A 20074-nucleotide genomic window follows, 5' to 3' on the forward strand; every position below is an offset into this window, starting at 1 on the left:
TGTTTACCGGCCGCGTCCGCAGGTTTGGCCGATCACGGCTCCCACTGGCTGTGATTCGCCGCTCCAGGCCAATGGGGGCTGCGGGAAGCAGCGTGGGCTGAGGGATGTGCTGGCTGCCACTTCCAGCAGCTCCCATTGGCCTGGAGCAGCGAACCGCGGCCAGTGGGAGCCGCGATCGGCCGAACCTGCGGATGCAGCAGGTAAACAAACCGGCCCGGCCTGCCAGGGGCTTTCCCTGAACATGCGGCGGACCAGCTTTGAGAAGCGCTGCCCTAGAGTATACCAAGGATAATGTTTTGCTTAAAAATTATTCAACAAAAGGAAAGGCATTTGTGAAATATACATGTAAGCACATTCCCACCTGTGATCTGAGTATAAGGTTTTGAAATGCAGACAGAGCGAATATGCCTAACTCTCATTCATGAACCATGCTGCTCCCTCTTTCTTTCCTCCCTCCCTCCCCCCATGCTATGGGCCTAATCCTATGGGGTTCTGAGGTCCTTCATCTCCCACTGTGAGAACACCCGAGTCATGAATGTCTGTTACCCTGCAGCATGTGCACTCATTTACCCCTGTGTAAAGAGTATAAAATGCTACCACTCTGCATAGTACAACCCCACCTTGCACAATGTAAATTACTACTACAAAATTCAGAGCAACAGAAAATTAGGCTCTGATTACTGTAGGCATACAATGTGCTCCAGGGCTGGAGCACCCACAGAAAAAAATTAGCAGATGCTAAGCACCCATTGGCAGCCAAGCTCCCCCCTCCCTCCTAGCACCTTCTGTGGATCAGCTGTTCTGCGGCATGCAGGAGGCGCTGGGAGGATGAGAGAGGAGTGGGGATGGGGCATGCTCGGGGGAGGGGGCAGGAAGAGGCAGGGAAGGGGTGGGACCTTGGGGGAAGGAGTGGGGCGGGGCTAGGAGTGGAGTGGAGCAGGGGAGGGAGTGGGATGAGGTGGGGTGAGGGTGGGGCTTGGGAGAAGGGGTGGAGTGGGGGCAGGGCCTGGGCCGAGCAGGGGTTGAGCACCCCTGGGGAAAATTGAAAGCCAGCACCCTCATGGCCACCTGTCCCTGCCACTGTAATACAATAAGTATAAATTCATGGTAGAAGGAAGGCTAACGTCTATCTGGTCCTAGGTGCTGTTTGTATTTTCTGGCTTGGCTGGTTGCTCTGCCAGTGAAGTACTTTTATTGCAATTCATTTCTTAATGTCAATGAGCATTGGATTGATGGGGAGTTAAGGGTGCTCAAATTCTCCTAAGAGGTTCTTTGCACCATACAGGAGTGAGCCTATGTACAAAGGTAGCTTCTTGTTAGAAAATGCCAGGATAAAACAAAGTACATTTTGTTACAGTTCAGAGTGACTGCACCTGTATTTTCCCCCTCAGTGGCCCACCCAGGGCATCCACTCAGGCTTCCAGCTTCCAAGCTGTTACCTCTCCTGGGTGGAAACCTGCTCTGTCCTCTCTCCTGTCTGACTAGGGTATTGCCTAGCTGCATAGTTCCCTGCCTTCACTGTGTTGTTCTCAGCAGAGACAGGCTGCCCAAGCACACCTGTTTTCTACCTCTTCAGAGACAGACAACAGCATAATTGCTATATTATAAGCTACCACACAGCCCTTTCTGTGCAAGCCTATTTTTTTCTTAAGGTAAAAATCACTAGAGAGAAAACATACAAAAAACAATACATGAATACTAATAAGCTTACCAGAGTTCACCCCAACCCTAATGTAGATTTTGGCAGGAGCAGGAGCAGTCCTTCAAATCACCACACAAGGGGTTTCCTTATTGTTATAAGTGCATCACAGCTTCGGCTCACAACAAGCACACAGTCTTGAGGCCTCAGCAGGTCCAGTCCTTCCAACCCTACCCTAAGGATTGGGGCTCTCCATGGAACAGAAGTCCTGTCCATTTTCTGGATAAGGAAGAAGGCCCTGATCCAGTTTAAAACCAGGCTATTTATCCAAAAAAACCTTTCTCTGTCTGTTGGTCCCTGGGGAATCCAGTTTGAACAAGTATATGTTCATCTCTGTAAAGGGGGTGGCTTCAAAGGACTGCTAATGGAGAAAGAACATTAGCATCTGCCCCCTTCCAGAAAAAGTGCATACAATTCCACAATAACCTATATACAATTGATCTTTTAATATGATGTACCCCAAAGATATTAACCCTAATTCAGTAAGGTCTATCTTAATTCAGCAAAGTTAATCTTAATTCCATACAATTTGTTCAGGATACTGTCAGTCTGTTACACATTTCATTTGTTAATGAATTGCATGATGTGGAGGAGTGAAAACCATGTAATGCTTCTCTCACTTATATATGAAATTAGTATAATTAGGAATGTTTAGATTCAAGTATGCTTGTTAATGCATAATTCCACAGATGAAGGATCAAAAAAAAGCTATGATCTAGTCTCTTCAAGTACTTAGGCCATGATTCAGCAAACCCATCCAGTTCAGGAAAGCGCCTAAGTACTGCTTAACTTTGAAATAGGTGCTTAAATCTGATGGACCTTAATAGGGCTTAAGCACCTGCTTAAAGTTAAGCAGGGAACAGGGATGGAAATGGATTTAAGCACATGCCTAAGTACCTTCCTGAACTGAAGCCTTATTTAAAAACACATCTCAATATATTATATTTTGAATTAGAGGTGTATTTAAAGTCTCCTTGCTTGCTTTCTGATTCTGACTAGCTAGATACATCTAAGTCTGACCGCTAGACACAGCACAACTTTACAGTCAATGTATGTTATCAGCCACTCCCTATGACATTCTATGTAATGAGAAGTATACCAACATGACTAGGAAAGGGATGTTGATATCTATAATAGAGGATGTAGGAGTTTTCCCATGGAAAACTTCTAAATTTCAGACACAATTTCCTGAATTTTAGCAGTTCTTAAGACATTCCTGACCTCAAAATTATTCCCAAATTGTCTGTTTCTCTAGAATTTTGTCCTAGAATTGCAGTATAAAACATTACCCACAAAAGACACTATGCTTTTAAATTGCTTTGTATGTGCCTTGTTTATCCTTTTTTGTTCTCTAACTTCATTCAAGTTTCATTCTTATTTAAAACTAGGCTACCTTTAGAACGCTAAAATGTACAAGAAGAAACAATCCTTCCTGGGATGAAAGAATGATCCAGCAGGTGTTTTCCATCTGAGGCTTTTTTTTTTTTTTAAAGAGGAACAAATGATGACTTTGTTTGTTACAGCTGTGCAATCTAGAGCAGAGGATGGATGGCTTAACAAAGTTAACTAGGCTATGAGCAGAATTCAAAAGTTATTGCTTTTCGCTAGAGAATGACTTTAGGCCAAGTTGTATCAGCAAAAGCTTTGGTTGACAGATGCTCAGCTGAAATTGATGGTTTGAGCCACCAAAGGTCCCATGATCTTACAGTTATTTTGTTCTGCTGGAGATGTCAGTTGCTCCTGGAAGCTGCAGAACCAATCTCTACGACTAAACAATAAAGCTACACAACACTAATTGCCAAAGAAGCTGCAAACACAACACATCAAGCTACATCATCACATGTTCCCATCACTTTACATCAGCACCAATAGGCTTTAGCATTTGGCTTACCTAGGCCGTAGTATTGCAGTCTGGATGAGATGATCACAGCATCATCTGCTGCCACTTATGGTATAATGAAACAAAAAGCTGATAAAGGCCCACATGCTTCCTGCATCATCTGTGGGATAGATCAGACTGGTACTACTGTGTCTAATGAGAATTGTTTGAGAGAGACACAAACACAATAGCTCTTCTGTCATGTCATATAGGATGACTCACCAATTCATGTTGCCACAACTGTGCTTTTCTATTAACTTAATGAGGGACAGAGACAACTAAGAAACCCTCTTGGAATATTTATTCCAGAAGACAATAAAAGAAACAAAGCAAAACAACAAAGACTGGCTCCACCAGCCAGGAGAACCTACTGCTATGTATCCTGGGACCGACATGGCTACAGCTACACTCCATACAGCTACCTGTGGCATTTTCAAGGCTGTTAAGAAATGTGGTTCAATGTCTAGATCAGCAGCAGTGGTCTAGGCTGTGTGTCTAACACCACACTTCTCTGGATAATTACACATAGGACAAACACACTCTTTCATATGGTGGAGCTGCTTCTTTCACTCACAGGTAGGGGTCTGTGTCTGAGGTTAAATAGCTTCTGTAACTCTGGAAATTCCATCTGTCTAGTCACTCTATGTATATCCAAAATAATAGTCAATAGAAGTTAACCGTGTATTTGTGGTATTGAGGGAGCCTATTTAATGTTTCTCTTCCCCGTTCTTTAGTGGTTTCCCCAGGCTTTAGGTAGACTAGAATCACAACGTTAACAGTGTCTTATGGGAAAGGACTACCTGAGCTGTACCTTTAGCCATGAACCTATACTGGTCTTAGCCTCTGAGGCTAAGGAATCATTGACCTCTCCTGGGGATAGACAAGGAATATCCCTCAAAGCAGACTAAAACCAGAAGTATACTTAAATAAAGGAAAATGTATTAGAAAATTGACTCAAGTTCAAAGACATAGGGAACAAAAATGCTTAGGTCTAAGGCTGTATCTAGCCTTGGCTAGGCAGGCCAGAAGCTCTGAATTTACAGTAGAGAAGGAGAGTATGAGTCAACCTCTGATTCATAAAACACTCAGCCTGTGTCTATTCTGCTCTTTTTCAGGGTCTTCTCTCTCTCACTTCTGTTACTAGCCACCTAACCAACTTCTAGTATCCATGATGATTGGCCCCATACTCTCCTTTGGGTACATTCTTCCTACTTCTCCACCTGAGGGACATTAGGATATGTTCACACAGCAATAAAAACCTACGGTACCAAGTCTCAAAGCCCTGGTCAGTTGACTTGGGCTTGTGGGGCTAAAAATAGAAGGATAGACATTCTGGCTCAGGCTGGAGTGTGGGCTCTGAGATCCACCCTCCTTGTGGGGTCTCAGATCCTGGGCTCTGAGATGAGTTCTCCCCTGGGGTGCCACATGGAACTGGGGTTACCACTGAGCCCTGTGACCCACCAGCCTGGGCTCCCTCTCTCATTGTGTTGCTGTGAGATGCTGCAGACCCACTCCCAGCCCTACACTTCCACCAGCATTCACACAGGTAGGGACACAGCCGGCTACAGTTACATACAGGCTCTCTGACCAGCCACTGCATGAAGCAACAGTTGAAAGGCTACAGCCAAGGTAACTCTCAGCTCCCCAGGCTCGCACCCCCTCCAGAGCATAAACCCAAAATTATACTGTCTTGCAGTGCACAGGGATTTGTACAGTGTAAGCTCATAAAGTTTGCTTCCCCTCAATGTGGAGAGGAATATACAACAGCCTTTGCCCCTTGAGCTATGATTTCCCATGCACTTCACTCAAACTCACTGGTTTAGATAAAGCAAAACCAAGTTTATTAACTACAAAAGATTAAGTGATAGCAAACAGATTACCTAGTAAATTAACAAAAACAGCAAACTAAGCCTAAGCTACTAGAAAGATAGGATATGAATTAGCAAATTCTCACCCTGGCTGATGATACAAGAAGGCTGCAGTTTCTTAAGGCACAAGCTACACTTGCTTTACAGCAGTAGTTCTCAAACTTTTGTACTGGTGACCCCTTTCACCTAGCAAGCCTCTGAGTGCGACCCCCCTTTTAAATTAAAAACACTTTTAAATATATTTAACACCATTATAAGTGTTGGATACAAAGCGGGGTTTGGGGTGGAAGCTGACAGCTCACGACCCCCCATGTAATAACCTCATAACCCCGGAGGGGTCCCGACCCCCAGTTTGAGAACCCCTGCTTTACAGCTTGTAATCCCCAGGTTTTCATACACAGGCTAGAAATCTCTTTAGTCTGGGTCCAGCACTTCCCCCAGTTCAGACTTTGTTCCTCGGGTGTTTCCAGGAGTCTCCTTGTGTGGGGAGTGAAGTACAACAGATGATATCACTCCCTGCCTTATATAGCTTTAGCATATGGCCGGAACCCTTTGTCCGAAACTCAGTTTGTGGGGAAAAAACTGACATCCCAAGTTGGGGTCCAGAGTCACGTGGCCTGGTTACATGTCCTTGCATACCTTGCTGAGTCGTAGCAGCCATTACTTACAGGCTCTCTGGAGTATTCTCAGGAAGGTTAAGTTCTTCCAGGGTCCATTGTCTTTCCTGATGGGCCATCAGCACTGTCTGGCTTCTTCAATTTTGTACTAGAAAGGCTAGTTGTGGGTGTCACTCAGAGTAAGCATGATTGAAATACAGATACATCGTCAATATTCCTAACTTTAGATACAAAAATGATACATGCATACAAATAGGATAATCATATTCAGCAAATCATAATTTTTCCAGTGGCACCTCACATGACCTGACTTGTACAAACTGCATCATAATTTATGCCCTAATCATATCATAATAATAATATTACTGTGAAGAACATGGGGTGCAGTGTCACAGCGGGGTCTCAGATCCTGGGCTTCAGCCTGAGCCCAAATGTCTATACTACAATTTTAGAGCCCCAAAGCATGAACTAGTAATAGCCATGCCGCAGGTCTCTTATTGCAGTGTAGATGTACCCTTAATTTATTTCCTTGCTTAAAGAGATTCTGAGCTATTAGATTGAATCACTTCAAATTACGTTTGGGGCTCTCCAGTTGCTTGCTCAGATTGCTTCAATACACAATGTTAATGGTTCACCATTCAGGCCAACTAGCTTGCTGCTCTGCCTTTCCAACCAGATCAAATAGCTAATATAGCAGTATAGTTAATTACAGAAATATTGTCCTACAAAATTGCTTTCCTATTTCTCTAACAAATAGGGCACCCCTTAGTCACTATCCAATTTCCCAGATGATACAAATAAAGTATCATCTTCGTTGAACTGCTTCCAGGCCATAAATGGCTGAAATATCCTGTTCAGATAATCATAGAAGTTTCCTCTGGCCTTAACCTGTCCCCCCACCCCAATCTGACCTGCTGTATAACACGGGCCTTACACCCAGTGATTACTGCAAGTGAAATGGAAAGGAACAACTTTGTATCTGATTCTCTTCTCATTTACATGGATGTAAAACAGGAGTAACTCAACTGAAATAAAAGGAGTTACGCTGTAGTAAAACCAATGTGAGATGAGAATCAGTCCTAACTTAAAGCATGAGACATTGTAATAAAAAATGAAACACTTGACCCAGGAATAGTCCTGTAAAGCAAATACATGTAAGGCCTGATCCTATTCCCATTGAATGGGAGAGCTGATCCTTAACAGGCATCTTTGTCCTGAAACCATTTGCTTTTGAAGAGCAAACGCAGGAATTTGCCATGTCAATAAATATCCATCCCCATGAACTTCACAGTGATGGACCCATTCACTTCTCAAAATGCTCTCTTGTTGCCATTGCTGTGCATGGCTTACTAAATTCAGCTCTTTCTATAGACTTCTGTCAGGCCTTTGATTCAGTGCATTGAGTATGTTTGTGGCTCTGCAGAGACAACTCTGCATGCGTAGAAATAGTGTCACTGATAGAGCTCTACAATGGAACAGAAGGCTGTGTTTGAGACAGAGGCAGATACACCATGTGGTTTCCTGTCTCCATGGAAGTTCAGCAAGACTGTGTTTTGTCACAGTTGTTCAATATCTGCAGTGATTGGTTGATTCATAAGTTTGAGGAGGCAGCTGTTGGCATTGCGCTGAATACCATTCTGCTTTCAGATTCTGACTATGTTAATATTGTCTTGTTGGCTCGTCTGGTAAATCATTGCAGCGGATGGTGGATTTGGGTGGGCAAAAAGCAGCGGGCATTTGTCTGGTTATTAATCAGAATAAAACAGAGTTCCTGGCCATTGCCATCAAGAAGCCTCCAGCTCCAATATTAACTCTCTGGATGTGACATTGAGTTGGTGGCAACTATCAAATACTTGGGCAGAATCATAGACAGTGCTGGAGGATGCTTGCAAAATGTAGACGCTCAGATAACAGAAGCTGTTGCCATATTTCAGGACCTTCTATGGCCTCTGTGGGGACATCGTGACATCAAGCTTGCAATAAAGCTGCAGAGCTATAGAACCACAGTTATATAAACTCTGTATCAATGCTGCCTCCATCAGCACTGGTTTGGTTTCAGTAGCTTTCTTAGTACAGAGATTGGAATGAAAGACCAATGAATTGCAAAGCATGTTGTCATAACTATAAAGGGAAGGGTAACAGCTCTCCTGTGGACAGTACTATAAAATCCCTCCTGGCCAGAGACTCCAAAATCCTTTTACCTGTAAAGGGTTAAGAAGCTCAGGTAACCTGGCTGACACCTGACCCAAAGGACCAATAAGGGGACAAGATACTTTCAAATCTTGGGGGGGGGGAAGGCTTTTGTTTGTGCTTTTTGTTTTGGTTGTTGTTCGCTCTTGGGACTGAGAGGGACCAGACATCAATCCAGGTTCTCCACATCTTTCTAAACAAGTCTCTCATATTTCAAAACTTGTAAGTAAACAGCCAGGCAAAGCGTGTTAGTTTTCCTTTGTTTTCTCAACTTGTAAATGTACCTTTTACTAGAGTGTTTATCTTTGTTTGCTGTACTTTGAACCTGAGGCTAGAGGGAGGTCCTCTGAGCTCTTTAAGTTTGATTACCCTGTAAAGTTATTTTCCATACTGATTTTACAGAGATGATTTTTACCTTTTTCTTTAATTAAAAGCCTTCTTTTTAAGAACCTGATTGATTTTTCCTTGTTCTAAGATCCAAGGGGTTTGGATCTGTATTCACCAGGAGTTGGTGGGAGAAAGGAGGGGGGTGGTTAATTTCTCCTTGTTTTTAGATCCAAGGGGTTTGGATCTGTATTCACCAGGGAATTGGTGAAGGTCTCTCAAGGCTTCCCAGGGAAGGGAATTAGCTTTGGGAATGGTGGCAGCGGACCAGATCTAAGCTGGTAGTTAAACTTAGAAGTCTTCATGCAGGCCCCCACATTTGTACCCTAAAGTTCAAAGTGGGGAAGCAGCCTTGACACATGTGCATCAAGAGATGCTGCTACACAGCTGGTGATCACATGGGCTCCAAAAGGCTTCAGTGGCATGATAAGATTGCCGGTGTTACAGACAGACTGAATAACTAGCCAGACCACCATAAGGAGTTAGCCAGAGATCAATCTGGTTGATACTTGAGCTGTAAGGAGGCACGTCCCTTTGGGATTTGCCATGATGATCCATTACGTAATGAATGGTCACACGAGAGCTATTGAAATTTATGTAGTTTGCATGCTGTGTCTCCCTTGCAATGCATATTGGGAGTGATGCAGCCACTATTTTAGTCTAGTCTCAGTCCAGAAAGTATGTAGTTTACAACAGAATATTTACATTTATTCTTGCCATGTAGAAATGAACCAATAGTCCAACTACTCCAGTATTCTGTCCTTAACAATGACCAATGGCAGATGCCTCACAGGAAGGCATTAGACCCCTCAAATCTTGCCTCTCCAATCCCCTAAGTGCAGTTTGGGCTATCAGGAAATCCATGTTCTGTTGCAGACTTTCCGTGCGACACTGGGCAAGTCACATAACCTTTTTGTGGCTCAATTTTTCCCCACTTGCAAAATGGGAATAATAATTACCTACCTCACTGGAACGTTAGAAAAATTTTAATTCATTCATGTTTTTAAAGCACTTTGAGATCCGCGGGTGGACGGTGATCTACAAGTAGAGTATAAAATTGTATTTATTTATTATTATGCACCCAATTGTACAATACTATCATGGGGGAGGAGGGAAGAAAACTTCCTTACCTCTACTGGTAATCAATTTTTGATACACTGACATGAAATTGAAAGTGTCCTCACTCCCTAAGTTTCAGGGTAACTAGAGTAAATGCCGTTTCTGTTCTTTTATTAAAAATATTCTTCAATAAATATCAAGGGTAACCGCATATTATAAAGAGTCCTTTAAAAAGCCTGCAGTTATGGAGAGTCATCCACTTGTGGATTCTATTCTTGTCAAGATAGATGCTGATAACTATTACTCTTGGCAACTTCTATGCAATATTAAGTGCAGGGGCTCATACAGTAGGAGAGACCCATTAATAAACTGGACAAGTATGGAGTTCTACTCTGGATCAGTTATATCAAATCCGTTTAGGATAAAACATTTATATAAAACAAATGCCAAATTAATTAGTTTTAAAAACTACCTGCACACCTGCCAGCTAGATGTTTTCAGCAGGTATCCATTGTGTATAGTATCCCTACCGGGTCCTTACCTGATGATAATCAAAGGAATGAAATATACCAGGAAAGCGACCACAGTCATGTAGGGTATCCAGTAGGAGTCATCAGGCCAGAGGGCCCAGCACTGCACTTCCCCATTGGATAGCTGCCGTTTCCCAAATATAATCAGAGTCGGAATCGAAAACAGGAAAGAGAGGCTCCATGCCACCATGATGAGAACTTTCGCCTGCCTTTCTGTTCAACAAATCCAAACAGATTTTTGTTAGCATAGCTTCTGGCCCTTCTGTGATGTTTCTTTGGACATATACATCAGCCTAAAGGAAGGATAGGTAGGGGGGAATTCTAATTTCCAGGCTGATGCTGAAAATGGAAGGAGCTTGTCAGCTAATGTTATGACTGAATTTTTTGATTTCTTTGTTACTTTTGTAACAGAAGTCAGTTGATCAAGAAGTCAAGTGCTCTGTCAAAGACCCAGGTCACTGGCAACAAGTCAGAAATATAAGCTTTGAGAGATACCACCTAGACAAAGAAGTTTCTTCAAACAAGGATGGTATGAATTTGTGCAGAAGTGCCCACTTGTCTGGGCAAAGCAAGATTGAGGTCAACATGATGGCATGTCAGAAACAAAAGAAGCCTTCGCCCTGCAGGTGACAGAGGAAGGATGTTTTTATGACTTTAACCAGCACTGCAAGATGTAGATACTGAATTTTGAGAGAGTGGGCCAGCTAGTCAATGGAGCTACACTGACTTACTGCAGCCAAGGATCTCACTTACTGAGAATGCTGGAGGATTGCAGGAAGAAAGTTCAATGGGAAAATCATATCTCATACTGCCTGGGTACTCAGATATTTTGACAAGTGTTGTTCTAAATCCCCAGATGACTGATTGTATGCTGAAGTAGAAAATCCCATTAAATTGTGCCCAGAGGAGGCTATTTTTAAAATCTATACTCCTTGAAGCTCAATCATTTTAAAAGAGCACTATAAAAGTAAATAGAAGCATTTAAAAAAAAATTGCGGCATCCAACATCAGCTATAATATTTACCCTTACTTTTAAATGTTACACATGATCAGCACAATAGAAGCTTGATTATCTAAAGTGCTTTGAGGAGATCCGTAACATTTAGATCTGTGGTTTTCAAACATTTATGTTGCATACCCCTTTTCAAATGTTGTCTACTCCAGAGGTTCTCAACCTTTTTCTTTCTGAGGCCCCCCCAGCATGCTATAAAAACTCCATGGCCCACCTGTGCCACAATAACTGGTTTTCTGCATATAAAAGCCAGGGCTGGCGTTAAGGGGTAGCAAGCAGGGCAATGGCCTGGGGCCCCACGCCACAGGGGGCCCCATGAACTACATTGCTCAGGCTTCAGCTTCAGTCCTGTGTGGTGGGGCACAGGGACCTGGACTTCAGGCCCATGCGGTGGGGCTTAGGTTTTCTGCCCTGGGCCCCAGCGAGTCTAATGCTGGCCTTGCTTGGAGGCCCCTTTGAAACCTGCTCGAGGCCCCCTAGGGGGCCCCGGACCTCTGGTTGAGAGCTACCGATCTGCTGCATACCCCCATCTGAGATAGTGTCATACTATATCTACGATTAGATTGCCAAGTCTTACTAAATAAAATACGTTGTCTGCCATTATAGGATTTTTCTTGTGTACACCCTGCTGAGAGCTCGTGTACCTCAGTTTGAAAACCACTGATTTAGATAAACAAGAGGGTTAGATGAAGGAGGTAAATATTATGCAGGGAGAAGGATTATGTAAAGAAATACTGAGTGATAACAATTACATTTAATGAAAAGAAAATTGAGGGTACATATTGGGAATCATCTCCTGACAGATCTTTCAGTTAACCAGGAGATGAGGTTGAAAGTCCAAATGTTTGCAACTCGACTAGGCAAAGTGCTAGAAAATATTCTAGAGAAAAACCTGAACTGGCAGAAAAAGAGGCTAGATAACCTTCAAGGTCTTTATCTCAGATTTCTATAGGAACTGCTTATTTGCAATGAAGAACTGAGGCAGCAAGGTTGTCTAGTGGCTAAAATATTAGAATAAGGAGCTAGGAATATGAAGCTCTAACTTTTGGCTCTCCCATAGAATTTCTTACTGGCCCTGTGCAGCCTCTATAACCAGTTTTTCTCAGTATACCAGCCTGTAAAATGAGTCCAATAATACTTAACTGTTGTCCCTCGCTAAGGCAGGGTGTATGTGTGTGTGCACAGGCATCACATGTGTTTAATTATGGCCAGATTCTAATACCCTTAATTACCACAAGCAGCATCTTACTCAAGTAGTCCCTCTGAAATCAATGGAAACACTCATGGTGGAGGTACATTAGAGTCTGGTCTGCTATGTCTGAAGAACTTTGATATTAAGGCATGAAAGGTGCTATGTAATGTAAAGGGTTTATGTCCAGAGTTCTGATGTGATCATGCGAGATCCTGCTCAATGCACATCAGTGACATTATTTTTCTTTTCCTTTTAAAAACCTCCTAATTACAAATTAAAGTAGCGTTCTGAGAAATTCATGTCTCTTGCTTGTTTTTTGTATTATAATTTTTTTCTTTGTTTGCCATTAATGAAAATTTCTATTAAGAGGCTTTGGAATTTTCTTCCTTGCCCCTGGCTCCAACAGACCTTGTGCTTTTGGAGTACATGGCAGGGCTTGTTTCACAGTCTTTCCCTGAGGGCTTGTCTTAACTGGAGTGTTAACTCTGGTGTGGATCACTCAAGCCAACTCTTAAGTTAGCCTAGCTCAAGTGAGAGCAATTCCATTGTGCTGCTCACGTGTTGTTTTGCAGTGTTTAGATTAGTTGCACAGAGTAGCTGTGTCCCCACTGTAATACTAGCTCCAGTGTCATTAACACTTGAGCTTCCACCCACAACCCCTGATGGGCCAGCTAGCTCATGCTCAAAGCCAGAGGCAGATTAGGGTTTGTGGGGCCCTGGGCCAGAGAAAGTGGGGGCGCCTCCCCACCGCTTCTGCCTGCAGTTCCCCCCCTGCTGGGGAAATGGAGTCGGGGTGCAGGGGCTTGTCCCGCCCACCCAGTGCTCCTGTCGGGGAGTTGGTTCGAGGCACGGGGGCTTCTCCCGCTCCCCAGCAGGAGCACCAGGCAGGCAGAGCAGGGCATGCCCCTGTGCCCCGACCCCACTCCACGGCAGGAGCACTAGGCAGAGCGGGTCATGGTGCGGGGTGCCCATTTTTCCAGGGGCCCCCAATTGGCCAGGGCCCCTGGGCACGGGCCCCCCTTGGCCCAGTGGCTAATCCGCCACTGCTCAAAGCACCACTTAACTTGACCTAGAAATTTCTGTGTGAACAGGCCAGTATAGGGTAGCTGCCTTACATGTGTTCTTGTTTTTTGTAAATGCTCCAGTGCCTTGTGGCTGGTGTATCCTATAATTAGACTATGTAAAGTATAAATAAAACCTGTCTCTGAATAGGATGTTTTAATTGACAGATTTGAGAAACTTTTCTTTTACAAAAAATAAAATCATGACTTTGCTGGTTTAAAATGAGATTTGGATGTATTGTAGTGGTCATGGATAGAACTTGGGAATTTCAAACTTATAAATTCTAATCCCAGCTCTGACACTGACTCTTTATGGCTTTGATCATGTCACATTGTGTCTCAGCTCCATTTTCCCTGTCTAAAACTGAGACAGTATCACTTACTGAATACGTCAAGTTGTTGAGGATTAATTATATAATGTTTGAACAGCTCTCTAAATATGACAGAACTGTTTAAAAGGTCTGATTCTAGATGATCATTATCCTACCATTCTTTATTGCATGTTTTATTATTTCTGATGTGTTTTGTTATTGAATTAGATGTTGTGTATAGAGTAAAAGTTGGGGTTAGGCTATGGGCGGGACTTGATTTTCCACTGTCTTGCACCTTCTCTAGTCATTAACACCCATGCAAAGTGAGAGTAAAACACTTATCTTACTGTCAAAACTAATTTTTGTAAAGGACATGCCAAGCGCAACCTCTTTCAAAGCACTTTCCTGTCCTAACCTGATGTTAGTAACCATAGTCTCTGGTCTAGCACTAGATCTTGAACTCCTTCACAAAGGATGTTAAGTATACTTCTTTTCCTTTGCCTGCTTCTTTGCGATTTGCTGGTATGCATGTGGTCACTCCTGATTCTCTTACTAAAATTCACTATTTGGCTGGCATCATACTAGTAGGGTGACCAGATGTCCTGATTTTATAGGCACAGTCCCAATATTTGGAGATTTTTCTTATATAGGCACCTATTACCCCCCCACCCACGTCCCGATTTTTCACACTTGCTATCTGGTCACCCTACATACCACTGACTAACCAAAATCTGGCCGTGCACCTGAATGAAGCAGCATGCTTTGCAAAGGGCTTCTTCTCATCTGTGTCCATTGTAAATTCAGAAGGCTCTCCCAAGGTGTGTTTGCAGCTTGGCAGTCAGAATAAAATAGAAGGGTTAAATGCTGATTCACTGAGCTACTGCACTACAAGGGAGGGGGTTTGCTTCCCTTTCCCTGGAGTCAATTGGTGGCTCTTGGGCAGGGGGGGGGGGGTGGGGGGGAGGAGAGAGGACAAAGGAAATTGGCCCATGGGATTGTGGGATACTTCTAGTGAACTCCCAAGTCGGGGGTGGAGGGGACTGCATCTACATTACAAAGCAATAGGGTATGAACACTGGGTCTTCTCTTGACTCTGGTTCAAACCCTCCACCCTCATGCACTCCTAGGATCCTGGGTCTGAGCCTGAGTTTGAGAGAGGTGTGCAGACAGAAAGGAGCTTTGTGCTCAAGCCTGAGTCTGAGCCTCGGCTTCCGTTGCAGTGTAGACATAGTAAGGCAGCATGCAAAACTTGGACCTCAATAGGTCATTAGCAACAAGTTTGAAAAAATAGGCTTGCTCCTTTTCAATATGATAAATTATTCTGCGGCCCTTGGCATCAAGGGTATTATATCAAATACAGAGAGAACTTGATTGAGCATGTCAAGGATAACTCTGCATGGGACAAAGAATACTACCCTCCTCATGGAAGGAAAGGAAAAGATAGATATGATATGGGATTAATTCTTTAATGTAAATAATTTGCTATAATATGAAGCCTGTATTGTAGCTATTTATACCCTCAAAGTGCTCTACGAAGATTAATTTATAAATTCCTCACAATTAAACCCCTACACCGAGGAGGAAGTCTAATAACTACTGCTCTTTCTATTTCACAAATGAAGATACGGTGGCACTGGCAGTGAGGTTCACCTGCTCCACAGTTAGGCCCTCAAATAGCTGGTCAGAATGTGAGTAATGTTGAGCACCCAACAGCTTAACTTCAGCAGGAACTGGTGGCTGCTCAGCCCTTTTGAAAATCTGCCTCCTGGAGCTGAATTTTAGCCCCCTGGTTTTGAAAATGTTGTCCTAAGTGCCTAAACAGGGCAAATATTAGGATAAACTTCAGATTGGTATTTGATCTTATTCATGGGCCTAAATCACACAACTACCTAATCTGATGGATTCATAGATATTGTTTTCAGGCCAGAAGGGACCATTCGATCAGCCAGTTTGACTTCCTGCATAACACAAGCCAGAGAATTTTACCATGACGCTTGTAATGAGTACAATAATTTGAGTTTTGATTAAAGCATATCTTAAAGAAAGCAACCACTGCTGTAATCCTTGTTCTTCCTCACCTCAGCCCATCCCTACCTCTTTCCCCCAACACATCACATTTAATATTGTAAACTCTTTGAGTATGGAAACCTCCTTCTGTATTGTACAGCAGCCAGCATGCTTTTGGGTGTTGTAAAATTAATAAAAATAATAAAATTATTCCCAACATCTCTCTACACCTTCTGAATGTCACTTATCATGGAAAAGAACTACCCCTTTACAGATGGTTAAAACTCAACCTCCCCCAACCCCAATAATTTCATATAATGAGCCAGCAGATTGGAGGAGCTCATGCTGTATTTAATAATGTATTTATTTCCCCAGTTTTACCTATTTACATTGAAAAAGCTCATTCAAACACTATATGTTAAATTAAATGGTCCAAATTAATCCCTGCTGTGATGCCTGTAGTCAATGGAATTGCACTAAGGACAGTTGTTTGTCCATTGTGTATAGTAATTATTTTCTGAAAATGCTGGAAGATAATGGGAAACCTTTACACTTTTTAAAATAGTTTTATTCCACATAATATAATATTGCCAAGACCAGGAATTAATAAAGGATCTTAGTACGCTAATCATGATAACACTGCTTTCATTGAAAAGTTGTTTAGTGAAATAAAGATGTTAAAGCCACATCTAGAGCAGTAGCAAGGTACAAAATTTCTCCTACCTCCCTGAAGGAACTTCATTGGATAAACTATGGCATGGTAACGGTCTATGCTGAGTGAAACCAGAACATAAGTTGAGGCATACAGAAGGACAACCTGAGGTAGAAGGGGGGAAAAAAACACACTTATAAGCAATTTAAATTACAATGGGTAGAATTCACAAGGGGAACTTAGACTGAGCATTGCAGTGCCTAACTTTTAGGCACCCCGTGTGAAATGTACAGCCCTGAGTTGGACGCCCAGGCTCCCTATACAATGCATGGGGAGAGTTAGGTGTCTAAAAAAGATTCACAAAAGCCAGCACAATGAGTGGAGAGGTGCCTACGCTGCCAATAGGAAATGCTGAGAAGAGGGATGTGGCGTAAGCCCCCCCCATCAAAGGGAATTAGCTGCCTATGTCTGGATTTGAATGAAGTGGTTCCCTCCACTTGGGATTCACAGCCATGAATCCTCTTGTGGAGTTAGGCACCTAAACCAGGTCAGTCCTTCCTCAGGAAAGAAATCTGAGGTGGAGGAGCTGCTGCTCCCACCCCATGCCCAATAACAAGAGCACTCAGTTGCAGTATAGGGGACACAGGTTCAAATCTCCACTGTGTGAGAATGCCCGAACCTCTAGGCTATAGAGTATTGTGAGGGGCAGGTTTCTCAAGCTCTCCTGCTGAAGCTGTGCCACTTTCTCTAAAATACTTAAATAGTCATTGGGCCAGAAAGAGAGAGAGACTGACTCTATAACCCAGGGGCTAGGGCACTGACCTGGCATGAGAAGTTCAAGGCTTTACTCCAGTGACTATTTAAACTGGCTTCTGAGCACATCTGCTGGACCAGGCCATCAAGGCAGTGTCCACTTTGTGAATCCTCCTTGGGCTTAGGTGCAAGTTAGGTGCCAAACTACTAGTGGTGTCAAGACTGAGGCAGTTGTGTGCATGTCCATTGGCAGAAATGTAGGACTTTACCAGTGGAAATGTAGGCAGCTCATCAGGTATTCTGAGGATCTACATTTTGGTTGAGGCCACTTTAGGGACATAAGTCCCGCTTGTGAATTCCCTCCCCTCCCCCCGTATTTCTCAGTAGGTGATATTTGGCAAACACTTAGGGCAAGGTTCTGCCATCCTTTCTTTGAGTAGTACCTTACTCCATGAGTAGTCACACTGAAATCAATCAGTGAGACTACCTTCTGAGTAAGGTGCTACAGAGTGGTAGAATCTGTCCCTAAGATTCCATTTGGGATGTCCCCATGTGGAATTGTTTTAGATTGAGGAATATGAACACAGTATTTAAGTAGCATACCCTCTTGCAGCTCATTCAGTTATAATTTCCTCTCCCCGTCTCAAAATTTGGCTGTAATTGGCAAGGTCCAACAATCATAAAACCAGACACGCAATTTGTATACAAAACAGAAGCCCTATTAAATACCATCATTCTTCATGATCAAACTCCAATCGCGTGCGGGATTACTAAGAAGATATGGTTGGGCCAGCTAATAAATAACTATTGCTTTTGAGCCTTCTGCCACCCAGACATCCTTACTCGTGAGAATGCAAACCTCACTGTTCAGGATAATTTCTAGAACTGGACCAGATTTTTGCTCCCAATTACATCACTGTGAATTTGAAGTAACAGCACTGATTTCTGTGGAGTTGCTTTGGGTTTACAACAGGCTAAGTGAGATCAGACTCTGGCTTGCTATTTTTGGACTGAGATTAGAAATAGGTGGGGGGGAGAGAGACATGAAGAGAGAGCTTTTCAAAGACACAAATGTCAGCTAGGCACCCAGCTCCCAGGGAAGATCAATGTGAATTAGGGGTCTCTGACATTTTTGATTTTTGCAAAATCTCTCTTGGAGACTAATTACTTTTAAATACTGGTGTTATTGTCATTAAATGGCACTTTTAAAAAGTTCCTATGCTTAGGGAGTAGGAGACAGGGCACTACATACATTTAATGGCTAAGATTCTGGGACAAATTCAGCTCTGATGTAAGCAAATTCAAATCTATTGTCTTGAATGAAATTTGCACCTGCTTACAATTCTCTCCATGACTTTTTCCATTATCATATCTACCATTTAATATATAAGCAGTTAAACTTTCATGCCTTATTCTTTAAATGCCAGTTTTGTTAGCTTCTTTGATGATTGGGGGTGATTTAAGGGCTTTTATACAACAATTTAACAAGCACTTAATGTTACAGTACATTGGGATACAAGACTTTGAGCTCTTATCTAGTCAGGGTGTGCAGCTGTGGGTACTAGATATTGAATAGTTTCTGTACCTGCAGGTAGCGAACAACTCTGCAGACAATATCAGGGGCCATGAAATCTCCTGTGAAGCGCCAAATTATATCAGTCAGTATATTTATGAATCCTGTAAAGCAATCTGCAAACAAAAATAAATAAAGATACATTAATGGAAACAAACACATGGCAGTAGTTAGTTTAGTTATTTACTGTTACATCACTTACTTTGTACTGCACCTTTAAATCTCTAAGGACATACCTGTCTACTGAGACACACAGCCATTTTGTGAACAGTTCAGTGCAGACTGTTAGTCTGGAAATGCACCGAATGGAGACTTTACGTTCTGTTCTTCTTTTAACTTGTTCTCTTAATCTAAAATAAAATCCATTCAATTCATGACAGTATTTGGCACCTAAGTTCCATTTTTAGGCACCACTGAGATCCACAAGACTCCCACTCAGCTATCACCTAGCCCCTAGGTGCTTAAATCTTTCTCAGGCCTAAGTTTTTGCACTAAGAGTTCCTTTGATACCTATGTTTCTGCCTCTGGGCATGCCCACTTCAACCTCACGCTAGGCACCTAGACTCCTATTTCTCACTGAAGCACCAGAACGATTCCTAAATTGGGGAAGATAGGTGTTTCAGACATGCCAAACCCGTGAAAAAAATGCAGAAATTGGGCTTGTTTTTGGCTTAATTTGCTTGAGTTGCTTGTTGGCTAGTTTTTGGATTGTAGCTTGTTGCTTGTAGCTTGTTGCTTCTTCTTTTTTTATCAGCTCCCGGCAAGCAGGAGCAAGGGTAGGGGCAAGGGGGGAGAGAGTCAGAGGTGCCCAGTGGGCCCACCACAGTCCCAGACTGCACACTGGGGGGATCTAGTCACAGAGTGTTGGGGTGCTTAGGGACTGGCTTGTTTTGGCCTTGTTTTGAAATGGGATTAGCTTGATTTTTGTCTTATTGTGGAAGTTGGGGTGCTTATTTACTGCATGAAAGCTCGCAACTGCGAGGTGTTTAGCTGCCTGAGTCGTGGTGAGGGGAGTGTGTGTGTGGGGGTTAACGAGTAGGCATGCTCAGAGGGAGCCTACCAGATTGAGCCCCCCAGCTGAGTTCACACAAAACAGTTTCAGGGTGGGGGGGGAGGAAATAGACTCAATCTAACCAGGACCGGCTCTGGCTTTTTTGCCACCCCAAGCAAAACAAAACCTGCGGGGCGGCCGGAGCGGTGAAGCAAAAAAAAAACAAAAAACCTGCGAGGCGGCCAGAGCCAGGGTGCAGGGGGACTCCCTGCGTTGCAGACGTGCCCCGGGCAGCA

At 43.2% G+C, this 20074-nt stretch overlaps 1 protein-coding gene across 3 annotated transcripts in view; it reads right to left on the reverse strand.

Annotated features, from left to right (window-relative positions):
• NPSR1 (neuropeptide S receptor 1) overlaps nt 1-20074 on the reverse strand; it is a 101018-nt gene that overhangs the window by 34749 nt on the left and 46195 nt on the right. For 2 of the 3 annotated variants that reach the window (XM_065399408.1, XM_065399410.1), the window contains exons 3-5: nt 18800-18903; nt 16533-16626; nt 10238-10439 (exon numbers count right to left, since the gene is read on the reverse strand). In XM_065399408.1, the coding sequence (XP_065255480.1) occupies nt 10238-10439; nt 16533-16626; nt 18800-18903 (400 nt within the window). The remainder of the gene's footprint in view (nt 1-10237; nt 10440-16532; nt 16627-18799; nt 18904-20074) is intronic. The other variant, XM_065399411.1, reaches the window with a different exon arrangement.

This window comes from Emys orbicularis, chromosome 2 (assembly GCF_028017835.1).
Source record: "Emys orbicularis isolate rEmyOrb1 chromosome 2, rEmyOrb1.hap1, whole genome shotgun sequence".
Classification (NCBI taxonomy): Eukaryota; Metazoa; Chordata; order Testudines; family Emydidae; genus Emys; species Emys orbicularis.